Source organism: Mandrillus leucophaeus, unplaced genomic scaffold (assembly GCF_000951045.1).
Source record: "Mandrillus leucophaeus isolate KB7577 unplaced genomic scaffold, Mleu.le_1.0 Scaffold1295, whole genome shotgun sequence".
Classification (NCBI taxonomy): Eukaryota; Metazoa; Chordata; class Mammalia; order Primates; family Cercopithecidae; genus Mandrillus; species Mandrillus leucophaeus.
The window spans coordinates 269,869-297,053 of NW_012101249.1; the positions used below are offsets into that span (position 1 = coordinate 269,869).

General features: G+C 36.1%; 1 protein-coding gene across 1 annotated transcript in view; it reads right to left on the reverse strand.

Annotated features, from left to right (window-relative positions):
- Positions 1 to 27,185, reverse strand: part of MALRD1 (MAM and LDL receptor class A domain containing 1) — a 694,737-nt gene that overhangs the window by 229,804 nt on the left and 437,748 nt on the right. Inside the window, exon 31 of the mRNA XM_011972480.1 lies at positions 20,593 to 20,754. Within this exon, the coding sequence (XP_011827870.1) occupies positions 20,593 to 20,754 (162 nt within the window). The remainder of the gene's footprint in view (positions 1 to 20,592; positions 20,755 to 27,185) is intronic.

Consider the following 27,185-nt stretch of genomic DNA (forward strand, 5'->3'; position numbering starts at 1 on the left):
GTGAACAGGCAACCTACAGAATGGGAGAAAATTTTTGCAATCTACTCATCTGACAAAGGGCTAATATCCAGAACCTACAAAGAACTGAAACAAATTTACAAGAAAAAAACAAACAACCCCATCAAAAAGTGGGCGGATATGAACAGACACTTCTCAAAAGATGAAATTTATGCAGCCAACAGACACATGAAAAAATGCTCATCACCACTGGCCATCAGAGAAATGCAAATCAAAACCACAATGAGATACTATCTCACACCAGTTAGAATGGCAATCATTAAAAAGTTAGGAAACAACAGGTGCTGGAGAGGATGTGGAGAAATAGGAACAGTTTTACACTGCTGGTGGGACTGTAAACTAGTTAAACCACTGTGGAAGACAGTGTGGCGACTCCTCAAGGATCTAGAACTGGAAATACCATTTGACTCAGCCATCCCATTAGTGGGTATATACCCAAAAGATTATAAATCATGCTGCTATAAAGACACACGCACACGTATGTTTATTGTGGCACTATTCACAATAGCAAAGACTTGAAACCAATCCAAATATCCATCAATGACAGACTGGATTAAGAAAATGTGGCACATATACACCATGGAATGCTACGCAGCCATAAAAAAGGATGAGTTCCTGTCCTTTGTAGGGAAGTGGATGCAGCTGCAAACCATAATTCTCAGCAAAGTAACGCAAGAACAGAAAACCAAACACCGCATGTTCTCACTCATAGGTGGGAATTGAACAATGAGAACACTTGGACTCAGGGTGGGGAACATCACACACTGGGGCCTATTGTGGGGTGTGGGGAGGGGTGAGGGATAGCATTAAGAAATATACCTAATATAAATGATGAGTTAATGGGTGCAGCACACCAACACGGCACATGTATACGTATGTAACAAACCTGCATATTGTGCAGAACATATTGTACCCTAGAACTTAAAGTATAATTTAAAAAAAAATTTTAAAAAAAGAACAGTCGTTACAAATACAGGCTTTTGCTTTAGATACACACGAGTTTCAGTACTAAGTTCAATAAGTGCCTTCTGTGTAGCTGGGGGAAAGTTAGTAACCCTTTCGGCGCATCAATTTCCTCTTCCGTGAAAGACTCAAGGTTGTTGTGAGGATTAAATGAAAAAGCCTGTTCAGAGCCAAGTGCACGGTGATTGACACTCAGTGAATAGTAGCTACAAAGAGTCACATCAGTTTTGACAACAAGACATATTCTATTTAGGTGGGCATAACAATGACCTACGTTTAGTTATATGTTATTCCTTTAAAAAGAAGTAAACAATAGCAACTGTAAGAACCTCTCTTCATTTGCTTTGTGTGGAAGTAGACCGTTTAATAGTCTTTTGTTCTAAACTAAATAAAAGTATTTACTTAATCATTGAACAAATATAATATTTAGAAAATATCAGAACCAGTTTTTTGTTGTTCGTTTGAGAAGGCACCTTGCTCTGTTGCCCTGGCTAGAGTGCAGTGGCGTGATAACAGCTCATTGCAGCTTCAACCTCCTGTGCTCAAGTAATCTTCTCACTTCAGCTTCCCAAGTAGCTGGGACTACAGATACACACCTGGCTACCTTATTAAAAAAATTGTAGCAACAGGGTCACACGATGTCTCCCAGGTTGGTCTCAAACTCCTGGGCTCAAGTAGTCCTCCTGCCTCCTGCAATGGCCTCCCAAAGTGGTAGGATTACAGGTGTAAGCCTCTGTGCCCACCTATAACCAAATTATTTTTAAAAGATGATACTAAAGATTTTTCAAAGTATATAATGAGTATAGGAAATATTAGTAATATTAATAACTATTCATTTTATACTAATAGTTGTCATTTTCCTTGATAAAATCTCCTTTCACCTCATGCTTATATGTTCTGGTGGCATAATAGAAGAAAAGTCAAAGGAAAAGGAAAAATAGGAGGCAACAATAGAAGAAAATGAGAAAAAAACCAATATTCATAGTGTAGATAAATGCTATTATGCAAAACTTTACTATGCTGAAGAAAAATGTTGACAATAAAAAAATTAGAATAAGTATATACATTTTTTAAGTAATTGTAAACATGAAGGGGATATTTCTAGAGCAGCCAAAGAAAAGAGACAAAAAGAGAGAAAGCTTTTAAAATAACCCGAAATACATTCATACATCATTAAAAAGTGAGATCTTGCATTACATACACCAAACGACATTATAGGAATAATGCTGTCTAATTCACTGTAAAAGTAAAACAACTAAAGCAAATCAACCTTATGATTAGTGTTGCACTGTCAGTGCTGATGGTCATAATTATCATAGTGGTTGTGAGTGATTCATGCATGGCAATTGCCACTAAAATTGAAACTAATTATGTAGTAAGTCAAAGTTTGTTCCATTTAGGAAGTTTCAGAACATGACTGTTGGTAAAACAACTAAACATTTTATTAAGAAAAGTACCTTTCTGCTGACAAAGATAATTGCATTTTAGTATGTATGAAAAAATTGTTCACACCATTACCTGAAAATGCAGAGCCTGTAACAATACAAAATTTGGAAATAGAGATCTGGATGATTTTGTATAATTAATTATGAAGGAAACATATGTCATTATAGAGATGTTATTGCACTATCATAAATACTATCTCACAGGTCAGTAGAGACTCTGTAATTTCAAAAAATAATAAAATATCAACTTTGACATTATATAAGAAAAAGAAAAACATATAAAAGATAAAGAAAATATAAAATTAAGAAAGTCATTGGTTTTTCTCTATGGAAATTATAAAACAGAAATGATAATATCTGCACAATAATTCAGAAGACAGTTATTTATGGACATTGAAATTGCTGATATATTCAGATTGCCATGTAAATGTTGTTAAATTAAATTAGCAGGAGGCCATTAGCCTGAGGTTGTCTCTTTGAGTTTCTGCAAAACAAACTACAACCTAACTTAGTATGTACACAAACTATAATAAAACTTAGGAGTATAACAAACAATAGAGCTTCAGCCAGTCATAGGCAGGCAACTAATCACAACATTCCGAAAGAAGGCAGATGCCTAGCAGTACAGCCAATCAGGGGATTCCCTAAAGCGCTTCTGTGTTTCACTCATAAAAACTTGCTCAAACTCAGGCAGAGCTCTCTGAACCTTTTCTGGTTCTGAGTGCTACCTGATTTATAAATCATTTCTGCAAAAATAACTCTGCTAAATTTAATTTGTCTAAATTAACAGTTCGGTGTCAGAAGTGGGATGTGGAGGAAACCTCCCACGACCCTCAGAAGGGCCAAGTGACCAAGCAAAGGTACTTGCTGCGTCCATTATGTCCATTGCTCTCTTTCAACAAGTAAAGGTTGTGGGTGAGTTTTCTCTTAGATTTGAGCTCCTCAAATTTGTGTTTTGAGCTCCCTGATTTTATTTGAACAATTATTTGATATGACTGTGCCCAGGCTCATATTGAACCTCACAATAAAACTAGACTGGATCCAATAGCTAAGGTTACTACCTAAAATTGTAGGTTCATCTGTGTCCAAGGTATCTAGAACTCCCCCATCTAGAACACCAGCTGATTTCATATATAAGAACTATGGACCTAGAATCTTTGTTTTTGTACAGAAATGGGTAAACTTTACCAAAGGTAACTTAGAGTTACATTGGCTACAGTGAGAAAACTCTTTAGAAAAGTCATGATGCATGTCTTTGTATCTATGGAATTAAGAGGTCCACCTTGTGTGTATTTTAAAACCCAAACTGAGAGATTTCAAACTAGAACCTTGTGCCCTGAGATTTCTGCCTTTACTGTAAACTGCCAGGCTATTGGAAAAGAAATTGCCCATATTTTCACCAGCCATTGGATGAATGCACTCACATTGGCCTGGAATGTTTCCCTGCTAGAAAAAGTACTTAAGGGCTTGACTCCCAGGACAATAACCAACCAATCCCTCAGATTAAAAAAAGCATATTTCTGTGGTGCGAGTTTCAAGTCAAGCCCCCAAAAGTCTATAGTTTTAATCTATCCAATTGATATTTGTATCTTTTCAGAAAAACGTTTGTCAGAATTAATTTTTTTTTCTATTCAATCCTGCTTCACCCAGTGGAATTACTCAGTCAACTAAAAAGCCTTACTTTTGTTTTAAGTACTTGCCATGGCCATCTTGTCTTAACTGGGCTTTTAGCTATGCCATTCTTTCTTGGTTTAGGCAGACTACAGTATTTAAGCCATTCTTTCTTGATTTAGGCAGACTACAGTATTTAAGCCTAAAATTTAAGCTCTGTGACTTTAAAATTTAACCCTGACTTCTGTAGGACCTCACAGATATCATTTTAAAATGCAAGAATAGAGAAAATGATAATGATGAAGGAGAAAGAGGAGAAGAGGGAGGAGAAGAAGGGGAAGGAGAAGAGGAAGAACAAAGAAAGAAGAGGAAGGGAGGGAGGGAGGGAGGGAGGAGATGAGGAAGAAGAAGAGTGATAGGAGGAAGAAGAGTAGCAGGAGGAAAAAGAAGAGGAAGAGGAGGAGGAGGAGATATTTGAAAATTGAACAAATGTACAAATCTTAAAAGTTTTCCCACAAATATTAGTAGAATATTTAGTCATCTAGGAAAGCAATCTTGTTCCATGTATTAAAAAAAGAATTTGACTCCTGATCTTTAATAAATTAGTGAGTTTCATATTATTGTACCTGAAACATGGTTTAACTTTTCAAATAAAAGCTATAAGAAAGGCTTCTGTCTGTCTATATATTTTTGTCTAATTGTCTGTATGTTATGTATGTGTGATATTTTTCTACCACCTTACAGGATTGCCAAAATCAAATTGTAAAAGAGCTCTGTAAAATTGGCTTAAAAAAATGAGCACTTGCGTAAATTAGATATTCCTTAAACTCTTAGAAAGAAACTAACGCAAATTATTTTCAAATTTACATGATCTGGGATACTCTTTGGTAAATAAAAGTTAATTAAAGTGTGTGAGTTTGATTAAAGCAGGTACATCTCCAGATTTTTCAACACTAGATATAATTTAGATGCACAACTTTTTCTACCTAGGTTTATTAGTAAAACAAGCTTATGTTATCTCTATATTAAAAAAATTGTCAGCAAGGAAAATAACTTACGATGATGGCTCGTTGTTTAATGTCTCATCTTCACAAGCAATCCAAGCATAATCATAAAAACAACTGAATTAAATAGATGTAAGTAATCTAAAATTCCCAGGAGAATGATGTCCTTCCTATACTAGCTGGTTTTAACGTTCTTTTATCATCAAGAAGAGAAAGTTGGCCGGGCGCGGTGGCTCACGCCTGTAATCCCAGCACTTTGGGAGGCCGAGGCGGGCAGATCACGAGGTCAGAAGATTGAGACCATCTGGCTAAGACGGTTAAACTCCATCTCTACTAAAAAAATAAATAAATAAATTAGCCAGGCATGGTGGCAGACGCCTGTAGTGCCAGCTACTCGGGAGGCTGAGGCAGGAGAATGGCATGAACCCGGGAGGCGGAGCTTGCAGTGAACCGAGATCGCGCCACTGCACTCCAGCCTGGGCGACAGAGCGAGACTCCGTCTCAAAAAAAAAAAAAAAAAAAAAAAAAAAGAGGAAGTTGAGGCTAAATCTGTACAAATAACCACTTAAAGTGACCTACTAAAAAAAAACTCTGTAAGGACAGAGATAAAATGTTGCCTCTTCTATAGTTTCTCATTACAGAGACCAAAGGTAGTTTAAACTGTTAGTACACATGTTCTGTCATACCAAAAAAAGTGTACTATGAAAAAGCACATGTTTCTAGAAATTATGATTCATGGATTTGCCAATCTACAGAAAGCTGGTGTGATATACCTCAGTTGCTTGCTTCCTTCCTAGTGTTCCCTGTAAATTAAGGTCACTAAAAGTTCATTATTTGAATTCATACATATAACTCAAATTACTAGAAATAATGAGAAAAACCATTCTAAATTCAAATATATAAAGATGGCAAGCTATGTTTTTGGTAAGAAAAGCTATAAAGTATAAAGTTGTGTTTTTGTTGTTTGTTAAATAAAAAAATATATATATTTCTTTGTCCTAAAGCATAAGAAATGGCTGTTTCAAAATGGGAAAAAGAAAAAGTATAAAACAAAAACTGAATGGATGTAAGGGTGTTGTAGAAGGAATGGACAGATATTTTATGTGTGATCAAACTGGCCGCAATTAGTAGGGAATCATTTTTAAGTCTTCTAAAAAATTAAGGTTTTATATCAAAAGTATGCTGATACAAAACAAGAATTTGATTCTCTGTGTTAAAACAACAAGGTTTACTTGGAGTCTTGGTCTGCTTTTAGTAGAAAATTGTGAAAGGCTTTCCTTTTAGATAATTGACCTAGGAAACAAATATTCTGTATTTTATCAAGATAATTTCCAATGCTTCATGCAGTCTGTAAAGGATCTTTCATTTCTTAAGAAAAGTGAGTTCTGTTTACTAAATGAACTAAGGTTTTTCTTTCCTATAACTATGTACCTTTCTGCATTTGTCTTTAAATATTTTAATTATTACTCTAGCTAAATGAGTAAGCATTGTTTCACAGTGCCATGTAATCCTATTTTAATCAAGTATTTAAAACCTCTTATTTTTCACGACTTCCCAAAACAAAGTCTAAATTAGGATCTTTTGACTTTGAACTAACTTCAGGAGTTTTCCACAGGCCATAGAAATATCTCAAAATAATTTTTTTCTTTCTTTCTCTTTATTTAAAGAGAGGTGTAAAACTAATTAGGCTTATCTAACATGTTAAATGGCATGGGGAACACTGTCAAATAAGTGATACTAAACCTTATTAATGTGATACTAAACACATATTAATAACATATCATGCAATATAACAGGTTTCTGATAACTGTAAGATCCCACTATTTGACTAGATAAGAATTCCCAGAATTTTAATGTAGAAACTGATTGGCACCTAAATTGCTAACCCAACATCAAGTAGAAGAAGAATTAATTTGAATGCCAAGGAAATATTGTTGCAGATTTTCATGGTAAGTCAGCCAATACTGAAATTGTTAAGATACTGTGTTAATTTTGCATTGCTATAAATGAGTACCTTAGGTTGGACAATTTATTAAAAAAAAAAAAAAAAAGATTTATTTGACTCATGGTTCTGCAGGCTGTATAAGCATGGCACCAGTATCTGCTTGGCTTCTGGTGAGGCCTCAGGAAGCTTATAGTCATGACAGAAGGAGAAAGGGGACCTGCTGTATCACATAGTGAGAAAGGAAGCAAGAGAGTGAAGGAGGAGGTCCCAGATACATTTTACCAATGAGCTCTCATATGGACTCATTACCAGAGGTGGAGCACCATGCCATTCATGAGGAATCCATCCTCATGACCCAAACAGCTCTCACTAGATTCCATCTCCAACACTGGGGATTACATTTTAACATGAGATTTGGAGGGGACAAACATACAAACCATATCATATATGCAATTTAAGTGAACACAGTAAGATTGACCCAAGTCAAATTATCTATGACAACCTATTTAATAAACAGTGCTATATACCTGAAATGAAGAAACAAATGTGTTATTTAAAAGTAAATTCAATGTTAATTGTACACCCATGGAGGACCCAGATGACTACTTGGTCCTTCCTGAGTCCTTAAATCTTCCATTATTTAAAACTATGCACTCCACGAATCATTATGGAAATTTCAAAATGACTTAAATTATGAAAAAAAATCGGAGTGACTAGCCTAAAATTGCTAAAATGATTTGTAAGCATTTTTTGGTTTGTCAAACCCATAATTCTGGGAACACAATCAACTCTTTAGGTGTTACATTTCTACCAATAAACCATTTAAACTTTTACAAATGGATTTCACTCAATTGTCACCTATCCCATTGAAGGGATATCAATGTGTTCTTGTAGTTTGTATGTTTCCTGGTTGGACAGAAGTTTTCCTGTATGGGAAAGTCAATGCTATGACAGTAACTAAGAGATCATTATAAATGTTTTTCTTTTATGGGGTATTCCTGTATTTCCAGTGATGGAGGCACTCATTTCAATGCGCAGATCATCAAACAGTTAAATAAGACATTACAAACACAATGGCATTATGCAAAACTAACTGAATAGACTGGATTGCCTTGGGCAAATGTATTACTGCTGTCCTTGATGGAAATAAGATCCACTCCCCCTGGAAAACACCAATTATGAAATCTTATAAAATAGTCACTGGAAGGCCTTTACCCATAATAATAGAGCTGTCTGTACCTCCCGTTCTTATAAATGACTAAATATTGCCAAGCTTTAATGTGTTATGCCAGAGTATATGTTTACCATGTAAAAAAAAAAGCCCTTTGTGACCCACCAACTGATGATAACCAAATTTTTCATGACCCAGGACACAGAGAATGGGTCTATTGGAAATGACACCAGGGAAAGACTGCCCCTGAGCCCCACTGGAAGGAATGATAGCAAGCTCTTTTAAGCAGTCATACTGCAGCAAAACTTTATAACCTTCAGTCTCGGCTCCACATCTCTCAACTCAAGAGGACTCCTCCAAGACTGCACATCATCTGGAGACCTCAAGGCAAAACTGACCAAGGAGATTTCTCTTCAGAAGAAGATGACATCCTAGATGTGGCCAATTTTCCCAAAACAAGGATCAAAACTTCTCCCCGCTCTCATTATGAAAACTTTGTCTTTTTTATTTTTTCTCTGTGTTTCTTTTCTGTTTACAAATGGTAAGATAATGCCAAAATCCAGATTTCACAGTTGATAACTTCTGTAGAAAACCTAACTGCATGTTGACTATGTCATGTTAAACCAGTATCCCTACATGATCTTAGAGATCCTCCATTTCACACTAAAACAAAATTTACTGATATTCCAAATGTGACCATTTTCGCATATTGTAGATTTGGTTCTTCTATAGGGTTAAACTTTTAGATTCACATATTCATATTCCTTGTTTAAAGCTACCAGTAGCCAAAACATATAGTGAGGGTTTTGCAGTTAATTCTGCCAGAAATTAAATCAGAACAACAAAAGATAGTTTGACATTTTGTAGACAAATATATACCCTAATTGTTGATGGCCTTTAACCATGCAATGATTTGATAATAAAGTCCTGGATAAATTTTACTAGTGCTTTCCTACTAGTGACTCTTAAATCACAAGACATCTTAAAGGGAACTGTCGCTGTGGCCCTTGAAGATATATTTTTATTTGTAGAGAATTTAAAAATCAGCCATATGCATAGAAATTCCATGTCTCAAAAAGTGGCTAATCTGGGTTAAGGATTTTAATGGCACCACTCACTCCACAATCAATTGGAAACTGATAATTGATCTATACATTTCATTTTTCACTGTAAAATAAATAAGATTTTTCTAGCAGGTGTTAATAGCTGTAAATGAGCATCTTTGGGTAGAACACTCCTTTCCTGGCTGGGCATAAATATAATAAAGTTATGGTTAGAAATCAGTCTCAAATATTAACTGATAGAGCTGACTACACTGCAAACACTATGACTGCCTAGTACATTTCTTTAAGTTCTCTTGATAAGGTTGTTTTAGATAGCAAGATTACTCTGGACTACCTGTTGGCTGAACAGCAGGGAGTATCTGCAATAGCTAACACCTCTTGCTGCACATGGATACATACATCTGGTATAGAAACTAATTTGCAAGAATTCAACAAACAAGCTATTTGGTTAAAACAAGCAGATTTCTCTTCTGGTTTATTTTTTGATTTATGTGATTTTAATTCATTTGATTTACAGGGCTCCTGCTATGGAGTAAACTTCAGTGTCTTGGTATTATTCTTCTGATAGTCATCATAGTAGTCTCCCTGGTACACTGTATTCTCTCAAGAGCCTTAAATGCTTGTGTGTAGCCATTCACTGTGTATCAAACGGTCTTACTTTGGTTAGAACCACAAAAGCACAAAGAGAACATAATCATTTAGCTGACTCGATGTTGTACCTAGTGAGTTCTATACTGAGATCAAAAATGTCCACTATGATGGTGATAAACAGTAGCATCTGTGCCCAAGGTTTGCATCAATCTCTCAAGATTGAGAGGCTGACCAGAAAAGGGAATTGTCAAAGTAAATAAGCAAGAGGCCATTGCCCTGAAGTCTTCTTTGTACTTTGAGTTCCTAGATGACCAACTGCAACCTAACTAGCACAGAAATAAACCAAAACTAAATTTAGGAGTATAACAGACAAATTTCAGCCAATGAGTCGCAGCCAACTCATCACACCATGCCCAAATGAGGCAGATGCCTAGCTCTAGTGAATCAGATAATTTCCCTACTTTGCTTCTGTTTCTGGCTCATAAAAGCTTGTTGCTCACACTGAAAGGTGGAGCTCTCTGAACCACTTTTGGTTCTGAGTGCTGCCCAATTCATGAATTATTCATTGTGCAAATAAACTCTGCTAAATATAATTTGTCTAACATTCTTCTTTTAATAATGTTTAATTATTAGGATACACTTTGTTAATATACATAATGTAATATAAAGATAATAGACTAGGCTAAATTGTTACAATTATACCACTTTGCTTTTCATTGTTCTGTTTTTCTCCAAAGTACTTTTGGCTTAAAGTGAATTGGATGTCAAATAGACCATCTTTGCCACTTCTTGCTGCAAGTGTGTAAATTTATAAGTAAAAGACTACTCATCTTCAAAGTTATATAGGGACAGCTTTTTTCAATATTTCTCTAGTCAATTCCAGTGTTTCATTCACTCGGTAGACAAGAAAGCCTTCTTTACTTATGCAGTGTAGTATTAAACAGGGTTGCCAATGAAAACAATGTGAGCCACATATGTAGTTTTAGCATATGTAGTAGCCACATTTTATGAAGTAAAAAAAGTAAGTTTGTAGTAATAATGTATTTAATCTAATATATCCAAAATGTTATAATTTTAACATATACTCAATATACAACTTACTAGTACAATATTTTATATTCTTCGTTTGTTACCACATATTTGAAATCCAGTTTGTAATTTACACATAGAGCACATCTCAATTTTTACTGGCCACATTTCAAGGGCTCAATAGTTCCATGTAACTATCTGCTATCACATTGGACGGTGTAGGTTCAGAAGAAAGTGTTTTGAGTCAGAAAATCTGGTATTACAATCTACCTGCTCAGTCATCCATGTAACATGGTAAAGCTTTTTAACCTTTCTAAAAAAATAATATGTTTTACATCACAGTGTTTTAAAAATACTAAATGTGACAACATACATAAATTCTTTTTCTCACAGTTTCTGACTCTCAGGAAACATTTAATAAATGTTAGTTCTCTTCCTATAAATCATTCTGAAATTTCTCATTGTGTTTGAAAAAAACTTTTTTGTTTATTCAGCATACATCACACATCCATCCATCCATCCACAACTCTTTGAAAAACTAAAAACACTAATGAAAGCATCTTTATTGCAGTAGTTACATGTAACATCTTATTTAACTCACTCTTCTTCCCCCACTATCATCCAGAAACTTCTACTTTTCTTTTGTTTCCTATAGCACTTATCAACAACCAACAAACTATATAAATATGTGATTGATAATGCTTCATATTGACTTTCTTTCCCCCTTTGCTACAATGTCAGCCACATGATGGCAGAGATTCTTCTCTGATTTATTCAACAGATATTTCAAGTACCTAGAAGAGTGCCTCAAAAAATGGACTTCAAGAAATATTTCTTGGATGAATGAATGATTGAAGAAACATTTTTTTCATCATGCCAATGTACATTATTTTACTTTTGTGTCACCCACCTGTGAAAACACCTCCATTTATTCACATACGTTTTCAATGTGGTGATTGAAGCATCACAGAAATCCCAGATGTTTCACTTTAACACTCTCAGGATTTATTGTTATCATGACTATTCATAGTAGTTAACTCCTCTTGAGTATCCAAACACTAACCAGTATTAAACAGAAATTTGTTCCGAATTGGCATCACAATAAATTCCAATGTATTGTTTAAAAATCATATTAAATTAAAGAAGAATTTATGTATCACATTCTTTGTTATGTTTCAATACAACTTGAAAACCTAGTGAAGAGATACTATTATTTCTTATCTTCTATCTGGTGTACAACTCCCCTGATATTTTCTAAATAATCAGTTCTAATTCCACACTAAGTTTCATATTGTTAGTTTTTTTCACTAGATTTGATCGCATTCATACTTTGTGGGAACCATTTTTCTAAACACCTTTATTTTGAAAATTTTTACATTTATACCAAAGTAGAAATAATAGACTAATGAACTCCTACCTACCCAAAACCCAGCTTTAACCATCTTCAACCCATGGTAATATCATTTGGATATTGGTTCCTGCCTAAATCTCAGGCTTAACTGAAATCCCCATTGCTGGAGTTGGGGCCTGGTGAGAGTTGACTGGATCATGGCGGAAGAATCCTCTCTCATGGCTCAGTGGTCTCTTTGTGAGTTCTCTGGAGATCTGGTCATTTAAAAGTGTGTGGCACCTCCTCTCCCCACCACTCTCTCTCTTGCTCCTGCTTTCACCATGCAATGTGCCTGCTCCCCCTTCACCATCTGCCATAATTGCAAGCTTCCTGAGGCCTTCCCAGAAGCCAAGCAGGTGTTGGCACTATTCTCCCTATAAAGGCTGTAGAACCATGAGTCAACTAAATCTCTTTATCAATTACCCAGTCTCAGGTACTTCTTTATAGCAATGCAAGGATGGCCTAATATACATGGTCCATCTTGCTTTGTCTATATTTCCACCCACATTTTCAATACTACAAAATTATTTGAAAGCAAGCCTGGTATCAAATTGCACCATCTTTAAATACTTCAGTATATATTTTTATCAGATAATGACTTCTTATTAGTAGCATATTACAGTTAACAACACTTATAATATCTAACCAACAGAAAATATATTTTATGTTAATATTTACTTAAATATATCCACACATTTGCATTGGAATATACATGTATATATGGGAATATATATATATATATATATAGGTGATATATATATCACCAATATTTATAATATCACGATAAAAATGGTTGCACTTGTATGGTACACTGGTGTCATTAGATAAGTATGATTGATGCTGACTTCCAAATCAATGCCTTCCACAGGTGCATCTGATTGATAGTTTTCATTCTAAGTACATGAGAAGTTGAATGAGATTGGGCTCATATATCTGGATAATAAACCCAGTGACAGTTCTCTAAAGAGCAATGAGCAACATGATTTTTGTCCATTATGCTGAGTTCTATTTCTTCCAGGGATAACTGTTCTTTTCACATCCTCTACTTTCTCTTTCATGACATTAGTTGTCTTCAAATGTGTGGTGATTCTTGGTTGTTTATTTAAGCTCATCAATGAAAGTCTTTGTTGCTTAGGACACAATAAAGGATTTCAATAGTCAAAATAAATAACTGTTTTCCCAACAGACTTCTTTGAATGGGAGGATGAACAGCAGGTGCTTTGGATGTAGGTTGAGCATGCAGGCAAGCACGCTTCCCTGTAGGGCAGGCGTTCTCATCCTTCACCACACACTAGAATCCCATGCGGAATTCTTAAAAACCTTCATGCCCAGTCTACAGTATAGACCAATTAAATCAGAATCTTTGTGGGTGGGACCCAGCTATTAGTACTTTCATTAAGTCCCTAGATGATTTGAATATGCAGCCAAGGTTCAAAACCACTCCCTATTGTGATGATCCTGTGTAACCCCAACTATGACATTGACTAATTTTCAGGCTATAATTATCTCATGATTATCTTTCAACAGGCAGATGTCCAAATTTCTTTAGACTGCCCTTCCCTGACTTAATCCTGAGAGGAAAAGCCATTTATGCCAGCGGTTGTGTTTGGAAGCAGTGATCATTGGTGGGAAACTTGAGAAGCGGGGCCAACTTCACAATTCCTCCAAGTGGTCTGAGTGAGCTCCCCTGCAGAGTTCTTCACAACCTTTCTTAGCATTTTTATTGGTTTGCTAGCGCTGCCACAACAAAATGCCAGAGGCTTAGTGACTTAAACGACAGAAATTTATTTCCTCACAGTTCTGAAGGCTGGAAGTCCAAGACCAAGGTGCCCAGAGATTTGATTTCTCCTGAGGCTCTTTCCTTGGCTTGCAATGACTGTCTTCTCTCTGTGTCCTTACCTGGCTTTTCTTCTGTACTTCCTGGTGTTTCTTCTTCATTTTATGAGGACAACCGTCCTATTGAATTAGGACTCTTATGACCCCATTTAACCTTAATTACCTATTTAAAGATAGTTTATCTCCAAATAGTCACACTAGGATTAGCACTTCAACATATGAATTCTGGAGGAAGGTGGCACAATTCAGCCCTTGGATCTTAGGATATCTGTATATATGTGTAGCTTCTTTGGGAAGACCTATAGTGAACTATTTTTCCTTAACTTAGGATTTCTGATGTTCTTCCTCCATTCACTCTGATCCCATTTGCCTTTTTCCTGTTCCTCCTCCTATTCCTGTTCCTCTCCCTATTCCTCCTCCTCTGCCTCTTTCTCCTTCTTTCCTCCCACCCCAGCTCCTCCCCCATCTTCTCCTTCTTTTTCTTGGAATGCTTCAAAAATTTCTTGTCCAACAGTTTAATCTTTAAAATATATGTTACAATAGAGTCATTATATGTTTCTGTATGTGTGTGTATGTGTCTGTGCACGAGTGTGTGTGCAAGTATGTCTTTAAGTGTATGCGTGTGTTTAAGTGCATGTGAGTAAGATCAAAGTGGGTCTAAGAATAATGGTCTGGGAATCATGTGAGCGAGGGCTGGCTTTTTTATATCCAACTCCATATCCCTGTCCAGCCTTCCCAAGCAAATGAATATAGGAGTCTCCCTCTACTCGATCAGAGACCAGGGTGATACAAATCTAGAGTGAAATCGAGGTTTAGTGGCCCTGAATATGAAGGTTAAGGGGATTCAGGTAGAGTTATACATAAGGAAGGAACACACTACAGTGATGTCCTGGAAAAGGGCTTGGATTAGGATCCATACACCAGGGTTTCCACTCTGGCTTTGTTACTCATTTTACAGGTTGAGAAAAATCATTTAATATCTGTGTTCCTCATCTCTGATATCAGAATGATAATGTCTGTCCTATCTGCCCATAGGAAGTACAGTTATCATCTGCGTTACCTGCAGGACACTATCAACCAAATATCAAATTGAGTTGTATTTATTGAATACTATATGTCTTAAATTGCTATTATACATGAAAGCATTAGCTTGCTAAGATTATTTGGGGATATTTTTTGACCTTGAGTGGTTAGTATAGAAATGTATGATAGTAAGCATGTACGCTATTATCAGTCAGCATATTTGATTCCTTAGTTACTTACCAAACATTTAGTTAATTCATATTCTCAGTTCCCAACACAATGAATGGTATTTAGCAGGCACTCAGGAAATGCTTAATGCATTAAGTAATCCAAAATACTTCACTGTCAATAAATATAGTAGGGGATAGTTCCAAGTAACCTACAAAAGTATCAGGTGCAATTCAGACTTATTTAAATGCTAGCGGAGACGTAACAATAGCAAAACATGTGACACTTGTCTTACTAGAGTTGAGAGTCTAATTGTGGAGATGGCCAATTATATCATTAAAGAGAGCATAAAGTTATGAAGGGAAAAAAAGAGACAGCAGCAGCTTTGTGCCTTACGCCTTCATTAATTCATGCTACATAAATGTCACTCTTGCCATTCAATCTTGTATACATTAAGTCTAAACAGTATTCATGTGTAGACCAGAGAGTGGATTGATGTTTGTAGTTTCTCTTTCCAGCTTCGCCAATGTCTCCAAAAAGGCTCATAAATAGCTCTGTGATGGGCATTGAAAATGGCCCCCTTATATATCTAATTCTTTGTCTTGATAACAATAAGTGCAAAACTCCATAAATATGATTTTAATTAACAACTATGTTGTGATGTTTAGAAATAGATCATAGGCTCATTGAATTTGTTGGCCTTCTCATAAAGAATTTTGTTTTTCCCAGAGGGTCAAAATTAATTAATGTCCTTACAATTTATTCAGCATCCCATTATCTCAGAGATGCCTAAACAGTCTCACTCAGCCGTTTTAGTGTATCAAGAATGATATAATCAGGCTGCTTTGAAGACAGCACTCTGTAAAAATACTGTCTCAAGTAGTGATTAATAAGGAGGATAATAAAGTGTTCTGTCAGAATTATTGCTTTTTTTAAAATCTGCGGACAACATTGCTTATATATAACATTACATAAACAACCAGATTCAAAATTTGCATGTGGTCTTTAATGAACATACATAAGCTCTAAAAGTTCAAAAAAGAAAAATTAATACTCTTATTAATAGTCTTTAATGTTTCCATTAAAAGGTATCCATTGATCACTCGTGTTTTTCTTTTTGAACAACAGATGTAAACTTTCTCATATCTATTGACTATACTTTAATCTTGTTCTCAACTGAGCCTGCGGTTTTTTTATCTTTAGTATTATTGTAGCAGAAGACATGCTCTGTAGTTTTCAAATACTGTCTTAGCATAAGGGAAAATTGTGGCAGATAATATCTAACGAACTCACAGGCATTTGTGTCCACATGTTATTGTCTAGATCTAAGCAGAATAAATGAAAATTGGCTTGTTTCTCATATTTTCTCAAAAAATCCCATATATTCAACTTTGGGAATTACAGAAGTAAAAAAGTTCTATCTAAATGTCAATTCGTTGTTGTGATATTTATCATAATGGAGAAAATAATGTTTATAATTAGATTTTGTAAATTTTGATATATTCAAAAAGTAAAATACTATAAAACTATGCTGTGCAAGATATTTCACTACATATAACCTTGTTTACACTATATTTTTAGAATTACAAAATCAACTAGAAACTATTTCTCTTTGAAAATGCATACATTAAGAAAGAATGGGAGTATGAACAATCATGAAGCTTATTGATGGCTTTATCATTACTCTGAGGTTACTAGAAAAGTTGTTTCTGCTTATTTATATTCTAAAAATTTTAGAAAAACTATATTATTTCATAATGTAAAATTGATAAATAGAAACATTGAAGAAAAAGTAAATATTAAAAGGACAAGCAACAGTTCAGACCTTTCAAGTGGCAAACCTTAATATATTCACCACATTTTTCACAAGCGCACAAATGTGCTACCACCATGTATGTTGGATTTTCTTTTCAGGTACAATTCCTGTTATTTGCTTCTTATTTTGTTCTTTTTTTTTGAGACAGAGTCTTGCCAGAGTGCAATGGAGTAAACACGACACTGCAGCCTCAACCTCATGGGCTCAAGCCATCCTCCTGCCTCAGCCTCCCGAGTAGTAGGGACAATAGGCATGCCACCACACCTGGCTAATTTTTTATTTTTTGTAGAGATAGGGTTTCACCATGTTGCCCAGGCTGGTGTCAAACTGCTGGGCTCAAGCAATCCTTCTGCCTCACCTTCCCAAAGGGCTGGGATTACAGGCATGAGCCACTGTGCCCAGCCTTGTTTGTTTTTATATTGAGTTTATTTCTTCCTCTTCTCCACTTTAACCCTGTCACCCAGTCAAGTAATCTATGTTAATAAACAAGTATGTATCCTTTTATACTCTCCTCCATGGCTACAGTCATTCACAGAAATATCTATGCACAGATTTATACATATGCACAATAAGGGGGTAGTAGCTGTCTGCTTTAGAAAAACTAGATCACCCTATCTTAACATTTTGCATAGCGCTTTACTCCTTCAACACTATCATTTGGAAATCCTTTCAAATCGACTACACATGACTAAATTCTTTTTAGTGTCTGCATAATATTGCATGTTGTAGATTTTATAAGTTACCTTGGCTTCTAGGCTGTGTCTCTGGGTTCTCAACAGGGACAATTTCTAAAGACATTTTGGCTTTATTATGATTAGAAAGAGGAGTGCTTCTGACAGCTAGTTGGTAGAGGCCTCAAGTGCTGCTAAACGTCTTACAATTGCACAGGTCAAACCCCTAATTAATTAGACTGCCCCAAATGTCATTAGCAACTGGGTTGAGACACCTTCCAAACACAGGTTGAACGAGCTCTGGAACATTCTTTCCTTAGGTAACCACAGGTCACTTCCTCACAGCTCCTTCAGGTCTCTTGTTGAATGGCATTTCTATGTAGGGTCTAATTTGACCAGCCTATTTACATGGCCATCCTCCCAACTCCAAGGCACACACCTACCTACTGTCTTTTACACTCCTATGTACTCTATTCCTTCCCTTTTCTCCCCTTAACTTCTAATACGCCATCTAATTTATTTATTTATTATGTTTACCCATTATCTTTTCCTCCTTCTGTAACGTAAGCTCTACTGTGACAGGGATTTATGCCTGTTTTATTCACTGATGCATCCACAGGACCTGGCCAAGTGCCTGGCATTTGATAAATAGCTAAGTGAATGAAGGAAGGAACACATAAATGATCATATAATAGGCATTCATTTATTTCCCATTATTTCTGCTAAAAGCAATGCTGACGTAAATATCCTCATATAAGTCATTATGTGTCGGCCCTTCTATGTGCAAGAGGCCAAAATGCTTTCTAAATTGGGTTTAGAAGCTGACTTCCAGGTTTTAAAAGTTGACTTCTATGTCAAAGAGGCCAAAATCCTTTCTAAATTGGTTTTCGGAGGTTTTAAAATATTCTGCTCTAAATTACACACAGTTTACTCTCTGTTTTCTTGCAAGGATTTTCTTGTTTTTATTTGTTACATTTAAGCCTTTATCTAGATTGTATTGCTAAATATGATATAAAACTTGGATTTAATTTTAAGTCCTTCCAGGTGGATAACCAGATATGCCAGCACCATCCTGTATCATCCACCTTTTTCCTACTATTTTAAATATCTACCTTTGTTATATACTAAATCCTTATAATTACTGACCTTAGTTTTTTGATTCTTTATCCTGTTCAACTTATAATCTAGTATACATTAACTTCATGTTTTTAAGGGAAACAAAAACTTGTGAAAGGAAAGGGAGATACAACGTGACAAGTCAAAAGGAGTTAGAATATTCAATTTAAAGATTAATTCTACCAGACATAAAAAGAAGAACTGGTGACAATTCTACTATTCTAAAAATTCGAGGAGGAGGGATTCCTCCCTAACTCATTCTACGAAGCCAGCATTACCCTGATACTAAAATCTGGCAAACCCACAGTGAAAAAAGAAAACTACAGGCTAATATCCCTGATAAACACAGACATAAAAAATCCTCAACAAAATACTAGCAAACCAAATCCAGCATCATATCAAAAAGTTAATTCACCACAATCCAGTAGGGTTCATTCCTAAGATGCAAGGTTGGTTCGACATATGCAAATCAATACATGTGATTCACCATATAAAACGAATTAGGGAAAAATCTTTAAAACAAGAGTGAACGCCCATATTGTAATTAAATAGCATGATACATTCAATCAGCCTGAAACATACAAATAATAAAATTAATGTGCTCTTTTCCCTAGTCATATAATGGCTAGGACAATCTTTTGAAAGTTACTTAAATTTCACGTAATCTTGTTCTTTTCTACTGTGCATATGTTTCAACTGTTTTGAAGAATATGGTATTGATTAGGGTTCTCCTAAGAAACAGAATCAATAGGATATCTGTACATCTAGAAAGAGATTTATTATAAGGAATTGGCTTATGAAGGCTGCCAAGTCCAATATCTGCAGGGTGGACTGTCAGGCTGGAAAACCATGAAAACCCATGGTGCAGATGAAATCTGAAGACATTCTCTTGGGGATCCTTCTTGCTGCATAGGCTGGTGTTTTGTTTTGTTTTTCTATTCAGGCCTTCAGTTGATTGGAGGAGGCCACATTATGAAGGGCAATCCATTTAACTCAAAGCTCATCAATTTAAATGTTGATCTTATCCAAAACACCTCCAAATTGACAAATAAAATTAGCCATCACAAATATCTTAGGTTTTTTTAATCCCTAATAAAAGCTAGATTTCTAAGATAAATTCTGAGTCAGTAGGACTTCTTCGTAAGAGTAAATAAGATTACAAGCTTACTCCTACTTTGAGTCTATTAACTGTAAAGCCATTAAAGATTGCATAATCTGAAATCACACAGCAGAAAGCAAAACTTGTGAAGATTGTGCTGATGCTCACTCATTCCATCACCACTTAGCATTTTACGCTTTGGCTCCTGTACTTCCAAATGATAGAAAGGAAACTGGTGGTCAGCCATTTCATTGTTGTGACTGGCCATTGTCACGACAGGATAACTTTTAGCATTGTCAGTTGTGTATCTTTGGATATTGCAATCATTAACCTGAATGCCACCCACCTACCCTCCCCCAATTGGGGAATTTAATGGCACCTTTAGGGTAGAGTAAAATCTGTGAGTCTCTTAAAATATGAGTGGTGAGCTTCTTTGTTGTAGCAGTGTCAGCTCTGGGTCTATTTAGTAATTCAGAGTTTGCAATAGAAGGGACTAGCCCTCTTTCCGTAAAAATCTACTGAGCTCTGTCCCCACATACACATAAGAAATGCACACTGAAATTCACACAAATTGTTAAAGCAGGTTTCCAGATAAGTGGATTTCATGGTCTGGGGATGGCTACTAGACATACCTGGCGTGTGATCAGAGTCTGGAATTAATGCTTCAGCAGGAATTCTGCTGCCAATGGCCCAGTCCAAGTCATCCTCAGAGTCTTGAGTAAGACTGCAGGCTGTGGTCCAATTTCCTGAACTTGTTTCAAAATTGCAGCTTCCTGTTGTGCTTGTATACTGTGCTGGGGAAGCAAAAATATTAATGGAAGTTTCTGGAAATGTCTATCACCTTTGCTGTTACCCTATATTTGGGATCATTTAAAATTAGTATCTGCATATTCTAATTCTTTATAAATATATTTACAGCATCAAGACATTTGTACTCATTGATAATATTTTAATTGAAGGATCTAGAAGCAGTGTATGAATGTTGTCACTTATCCATTAAGGAGTTATATGCATTGATGAAAAATATTTATAGATGATAGTTAAAACTGTGTCTACACATGAACAATGAACATAACATTATGCTAATACAAGATTATTCAGGTCAAATAAATAAACAGCTTCAGTTGTCTGGATGTTTAATTCACTTCCTTCCCTTATTCCGATGTTTGAATAGCATAGCCTATCAGTGACACAAAGTCATTTACTAAAGAAAAGGCACTTTGGGAGAAGTAGTAAACTACATAGGACACAAATTATCTCGGACACCATACCAGTCACTGCAGCATCACATATCAGAGCTAGTCACTAAAAAAGAAAGAAATTCTCTTCTAAAAGTGTTGATTGACAACTCCTTAAAAATTAAATTATTCACAATGAGAAAAATTAATAGATAATAACTGTATCTATTTCTAGTCACCAGTGAAAAGTGCCATCATGATACCCTGATCTAGGCTTTCATTTTTCTTTCTCTTTTTTGTACATCAGTTATTACTTTTGAGTACCCACTGTAAAACCAGACTGTGTTGTACAGACAGAAAGAATGATAGGGTGATTTAATCAGTATGAATCAACTGAGGTCATCATTTACTTTTCCTTTCTTTTTAGACAGAAAGTTTGTGTTATTTTTAAAATTTCTTCTCGTTCACAACTTTTCCTGAACATACAACCAATGTTAGCATATAGAAATGTAATCAGAAAAAAAAGCCTTGCTGTAAAAATAGACACTAAATATATAGCAAGCAAAGCTTTAATATTTCCATACAAAACTTTCTGGAGCCCTGAGATTATTTAAATAAAATATTAGCATTTTACTTCTCAAGCATTATTGCATCTTATCCCTACAAATTACAACCACTTGTATTCATGTACATTCCTTTCATTCATTCTATATATCATCTATTGCTTCTTGTATGCTTATTTATGGGCTATGTGTGTCTTTTTTGTGTTTGTCATGCCAGTGTTATATAATATAGAATAGGTTTTTATTATATGATATGGATAAAAAATGAGACATTCTGTTCTGCTGGTGTTTAGCCAACACATCTATAAAAATTCAGAATCTTGCAATGGATATAAAAGACAGCCATTATGTCTTTAGAATGATGTCACCTGCACATTCTTTACTAGTGTTCTGTGTAAGTGACTTCCTGATATACAGCCCTACAATATTAATTCTACATCCTTTTTTATTCTCTGTGATCATCCTTGCACCCTCTCTCCCGCCTTGCTTAATATATGACTTTATCTTTGACTCTAAAGATACTTATCCAATCAGGATAAATTCTCTTACATTTCATTCTCTCAATCTCAAACTATGCCACTTTTCTCTAAGGCTAATCTCTGTTTGTGATCTCAACTCCTTATCAAAACACTGCTATTGACATTCCACAGCTTCATTTTCTTCAAAGTTACATATTTTTCCATATCCTTCAATTTCACATTCTCTTCTAATTCCTTTCTTCTATTTTGCAGTCATACAGCCAGGCTGCCCCTATTAATGTAAAAACATTCACATATATTTGCTTGCTTACATTTCTCACTCTGTATTGACCTTAGTCATCCCTTTCCATGGGCTTTCACACTTTTACGCAGATGTCCCACCAATCAACGCCCGCGATGGTTAATTTGAAATTATTTGAGGTTATTAATTTGAGATCTTTCCAACTTTTTGATGTGGGCATTTGGTGCTATAAATTTCCCTCTTAACACTGTCTTAGTTGTGTCCCAGAGATTGATATGTTGCATGCATGTTCTCATTAGTTTCAAAGAACTTCCTGATTTCTACCTTAATTTCATTATTTACCCAAAAGTCATTTAGAAGCAGATTGTTTAATTTCTGTGTAAATACATTGTATTGGGAGATCTTCTTGGCACTGATTTCCATTTTTATTGTGCTGTGATGGTTGGTATAATTTCATTTTTTTGGAATTTGCTGAGGATTATTTTATGTACAACTGCGCGGTCAATTTTAAAGTACGTGCCATCTGGCAATAAGAATGTATATTCTGTGGTTTTGGGGTGGGGTGTTCTGTAGATGTCTATTAGGTTCATTGGTCAAGTGTTGAGTTCAGGTCCTGAATATCTTTGTTAATTTTCTGCCTCAGTTATCTGTCTAATACTGTCAGTGGGGTGTTGGAGTCTTCCACCATTATTGTTTGGGAGTCTAAGTTTCTTCATAGGTCTCTAGAAACTGGCTTTATGAATATGGGTACTCCTGTGCTGGGTGCATATATATTTAGGATAGTTAGGTCTTCTTGTTGAATTGAATCCTTTACCATAGCTACTGTCATTGTCTTTTTTGATCTTTATTGATTTAAAGTCTATTTTGTCTGAAACGAGGTTTGCAATCTCTGCTTTTTTCTGATTTCCATTTGCTTGGTAGATTTTTCTCCTTTCCTTTATTTTGAGCCTATGGGTGTCACTGAGTGTGAGATGGGTCTCTTGAAGACAGCCAACCACTTGGTCTTGCTTCTTTATTTAGCTTGCCACTCTGCGCCTTCTAATTGGGGCATTTTGCCCATTTACATTCAAGGTTAACATGATATGCATGGATTTAATCCTGTCATCATGTCATTAGCTGGCTGTTATGCAGACTTGTGTGTCTGGTTGCTTATACTGTCACTGGTCTGTGTACTCAGGTGTGTTTTTGTAGTGGCTGGTGATGGTCTTCAGAAGTTCTTGTAAGGCAGGTTTGTGGATAATGAATTATCTCAGCATTTTCTTGTCTCAGTTATTTCTCCTTCATTTGTGAAGTCTAGTTTGCCTGTATGTGAAATTCTTGGTTGTAGCGTTTTTTTGGTTTTGTTTTTTTTTTGTGTGTGTGTGTGTGTGTGTGTTTAGAATGATGAATATAGGCCCCCAATTTCTTCTGGCTTGGAGGGCAAAAGATTCACTGCTGAAAGATTCACTGTTAGTCTGATGAGGTTCCCTTTGTAGGTGACCTGCCCTTTCTTTTTAGCTACCTTTAACATTTTTTCTTTCATTTTGACCTTGGGAAATGTGATTATTATGGCCAGGTGTGGTGACTCATACCTGTAATCCCAGCACTTTGGGAGGCCAAGGCAGGCAGATCACTTGAGATCAGGAGTTCGAGACCAGCCTGGCCAACATGGCAAACCCCCATCTCTACTAAAAATAGACAAATTAGCTGGGTGTGGTGGTAGACACCTGTAATCCCAGCTACTAAGGAGGCTGAGGCAGGAGAATTGCTTGAACCTGGGAGGTGGAGGTTGCAGTGAGCTGAGACTATGTCACTGCTCTCCAGCCTGGGCAACAGAGCAAGACTCTAGCTCACAAAAAAAAAAAAAAAAAAGTCATGATTATGTGTCTTGTGGATGATCTTCATGTGTAATATCTTGCAGGGGTTCTCTTCATTTCCTGAATTTGAATGTTGGCCGCTTTAGTGAGGTTGGCGAAGTTTTTATTAACAATATCCTGAAAGCAATTTTTCAAGTTGCTTGCTTTCTCCCTGTCTCTTTCAGGGATACCAGTGATTCATTGATTTGGCCTCTTAACATAATCATGTATTTCTCAGAGAATTTTTTCATTCCTTTTTATTCTTTTTTCTTTATTTTTGTCTATGTTATTTCAGTAAGCCAGTCTTCAAGCTCTGTGATTTTTTCCCTAAACTTGTTCTATTCTGGTGCTAATACTTGTGATTACATCGTAAAATTCTTGTAGTGTGCTTTTCAGCTCCATTAGGTGAGTTAGGTTATTTTATTATACTGGATATTCCGTCTGTCAGCTCCTGTATAACTTAATTGTTATTCTTAGCTTCTTTGGATTGGGTTTCAATGTCGTCCTGAATCTCAATATTTGTTTCTACCCATATTCTGAATTCTATGTGTGCCATTTCAGCCATCTCACCTGATTAAGAACGCTTGCTGGAGAACCAGTGTGGTCCTTTGGAGAACAGAAGACACTCTGGCCATTTGAGTTGCCAGAGTGCTTTCACTGGTTCTTTCTTATTTCTGTGTGCAAATGTTCCTTTAACTTCAGCGTAGATTGAGTACAGTCATTAGAATTCTTTTCTGGATGTTTCCAGAGGACTGAGGCTTTGTTCAGGGTCCTCATTTGTAGCTGACTTCTTGCCTTTGGTTTGATGGAGGGTATGTTAGCAAAGCACTTTGGCGTTGAAGATTTGGGGTGTAATCCAGCCAGCATGTGGTGCTAAGTGCAGGGGTCAGTAGGTAGGCTCTTCATCATGTGGTTCCTCTGTATTTCCTCACAGATGCAGCTGTGCTCCCTCTTAATGCTCTAAATGTGTGGGCTCCTCTTTCACCTGAGTGCTGACTGCAGTTTACGGGCTTGAATTTGTCCAAGTTTTTACTGTTTCGTGGGTGACTATTAAATGCCCTACTTAGTACATCTTGTGGGGAAAATGGTGATTTCACACATTTTAGAGACTTCCATTGAAATTAATTCCTTACACTCAGTATTTTTAAAAATACACTTTTTTCGTGAATTTTTTTTTTGAGATGAGTCTCACTCTGTTGCCCAGGCTGGAGTGCAGTGGCACAATCTTGGCTCACTGCAACCTCTGCCTCCCAGGTTCAAGCAATTTTCTGCCTCAGCCTCCCGAGTGGCTGGGATTACAGGCATCCACCACCAGGTCTGACTATTTTTTTATTTTTTATTTTTAGTAGAGACGGGGTTTCACCATATTGGCCAGGCTGGTCTTGAACTCCTGACCTTGTGATTCACCCACATCGGCCTCCCAAAGTGCTGGGACTACAGGTGTGAGCCACCATGCCTGGCCGGTGAATTTAAAATAAGCTAGAAATAACACTAGAAAATGTTACTCAGTGCACTATAAGTTTTATTTGAGAATGTACATACTGTGAAAGAAATACATGATATTTTATAAAATTAATACTATAATTCTCTGGTATTAGTAATAAAGTCTTAAGATGTGTTGATTGTTTTGACTTTTTAAAAATACTTTCATTTAAAATTAAAATACAAAATGAACATTGAAGACATTATGGTAAGTGACATAAGCCAGTCACAGAAAAGAAAAATACTATGTGATTCCACTTATATGAGGTACCTAGAAGAGAAATGAAAGATCTTTTATAGAGATGGAAAGAAGAAGGGTAGTTACCATGGTCCAGGGGAAGGGGTAAATGGAGGGTTATTCTTTAATTAGTACAGTTTTAGTTTCTTGGATAAAAATAGTTCTAGAGATGGATGGTGGCAGTGGTTGCACAACAATACAAATGTACTTAATGCCATTAAATTATACATTTAAATGGTTAAAATGGTAAATTTTTTATTACGTATTTTTTACCACAGCTTTTTAAAGTTTAAAAATATATTAAAAATTTTAAATAGAAAATGAGCCCATTGGAAGCATCAGTATAAGATCCTAAGAAATAAAAATTAAATTGAGCTATAAAATAAAAATGTAAATATGCTTGTGTGTTAGTTTGTCTCCAAAAAGATCACCCTACAACCTTCTCTACATTTGACGTGTGATGTTTTCCCATTGAAAGTCTAGTCTAGACTTTGTTATTTGCTTGGCCATTAGCAGGAATCAGGTATGGTATTATGGAACATCTGAGGCTAAATCAAAGTAACGGTTGCTATTTTTCCTGAGGGTCAGGGGACACTTTCTAGTAGAAGCCAGCCTTGTGTACAATGGCTTACCGCCCTGTGGCTGCCATGTTATGTAAAGCCCAAGTCACATGGACTACTCTGGAGGATGAGACACCATCTCTAGTAAGACAGAGAGACCAAAGAGTATCAAGAGAAGAAGTCATCCTGGATGTGATTATCCAGCTCCACCCTATCAGTTCGACTCAGGCCATCACAGACAAACCGCCCAGAAGAGCCCTTCCTGAATTACTGACCCAAAAAATTGTGAGCAAAATGTAACAGTGGCCTAGACCACTAACTTCTGGGGTAGCTTGTTAGGCAGCAAATGGTAACTGCAACAGTAGCTCGTATGGTATCAATATTCTCTAGCAAAGATAAGATATATGGAAAAAAGATCCTTTTTTTCCCAATAAGATATATGGAAAAAACTTTGGGAGGCTGAGGCAGGTGGATCACGAGGTCAGGAGATCGAGACCATCCTGGCTAACATGGTGAAACCCCATCTCTACTGAAAATACAAAAAATTATCCGGGCATGGTGGCGGGCACCTGTAGTCCCAGCTACTCAGGAGGCTGAGGCAGGAGAATGGCATGAACCTGGGAGGCAGAGCTTGCAGTGAGCCGAGATC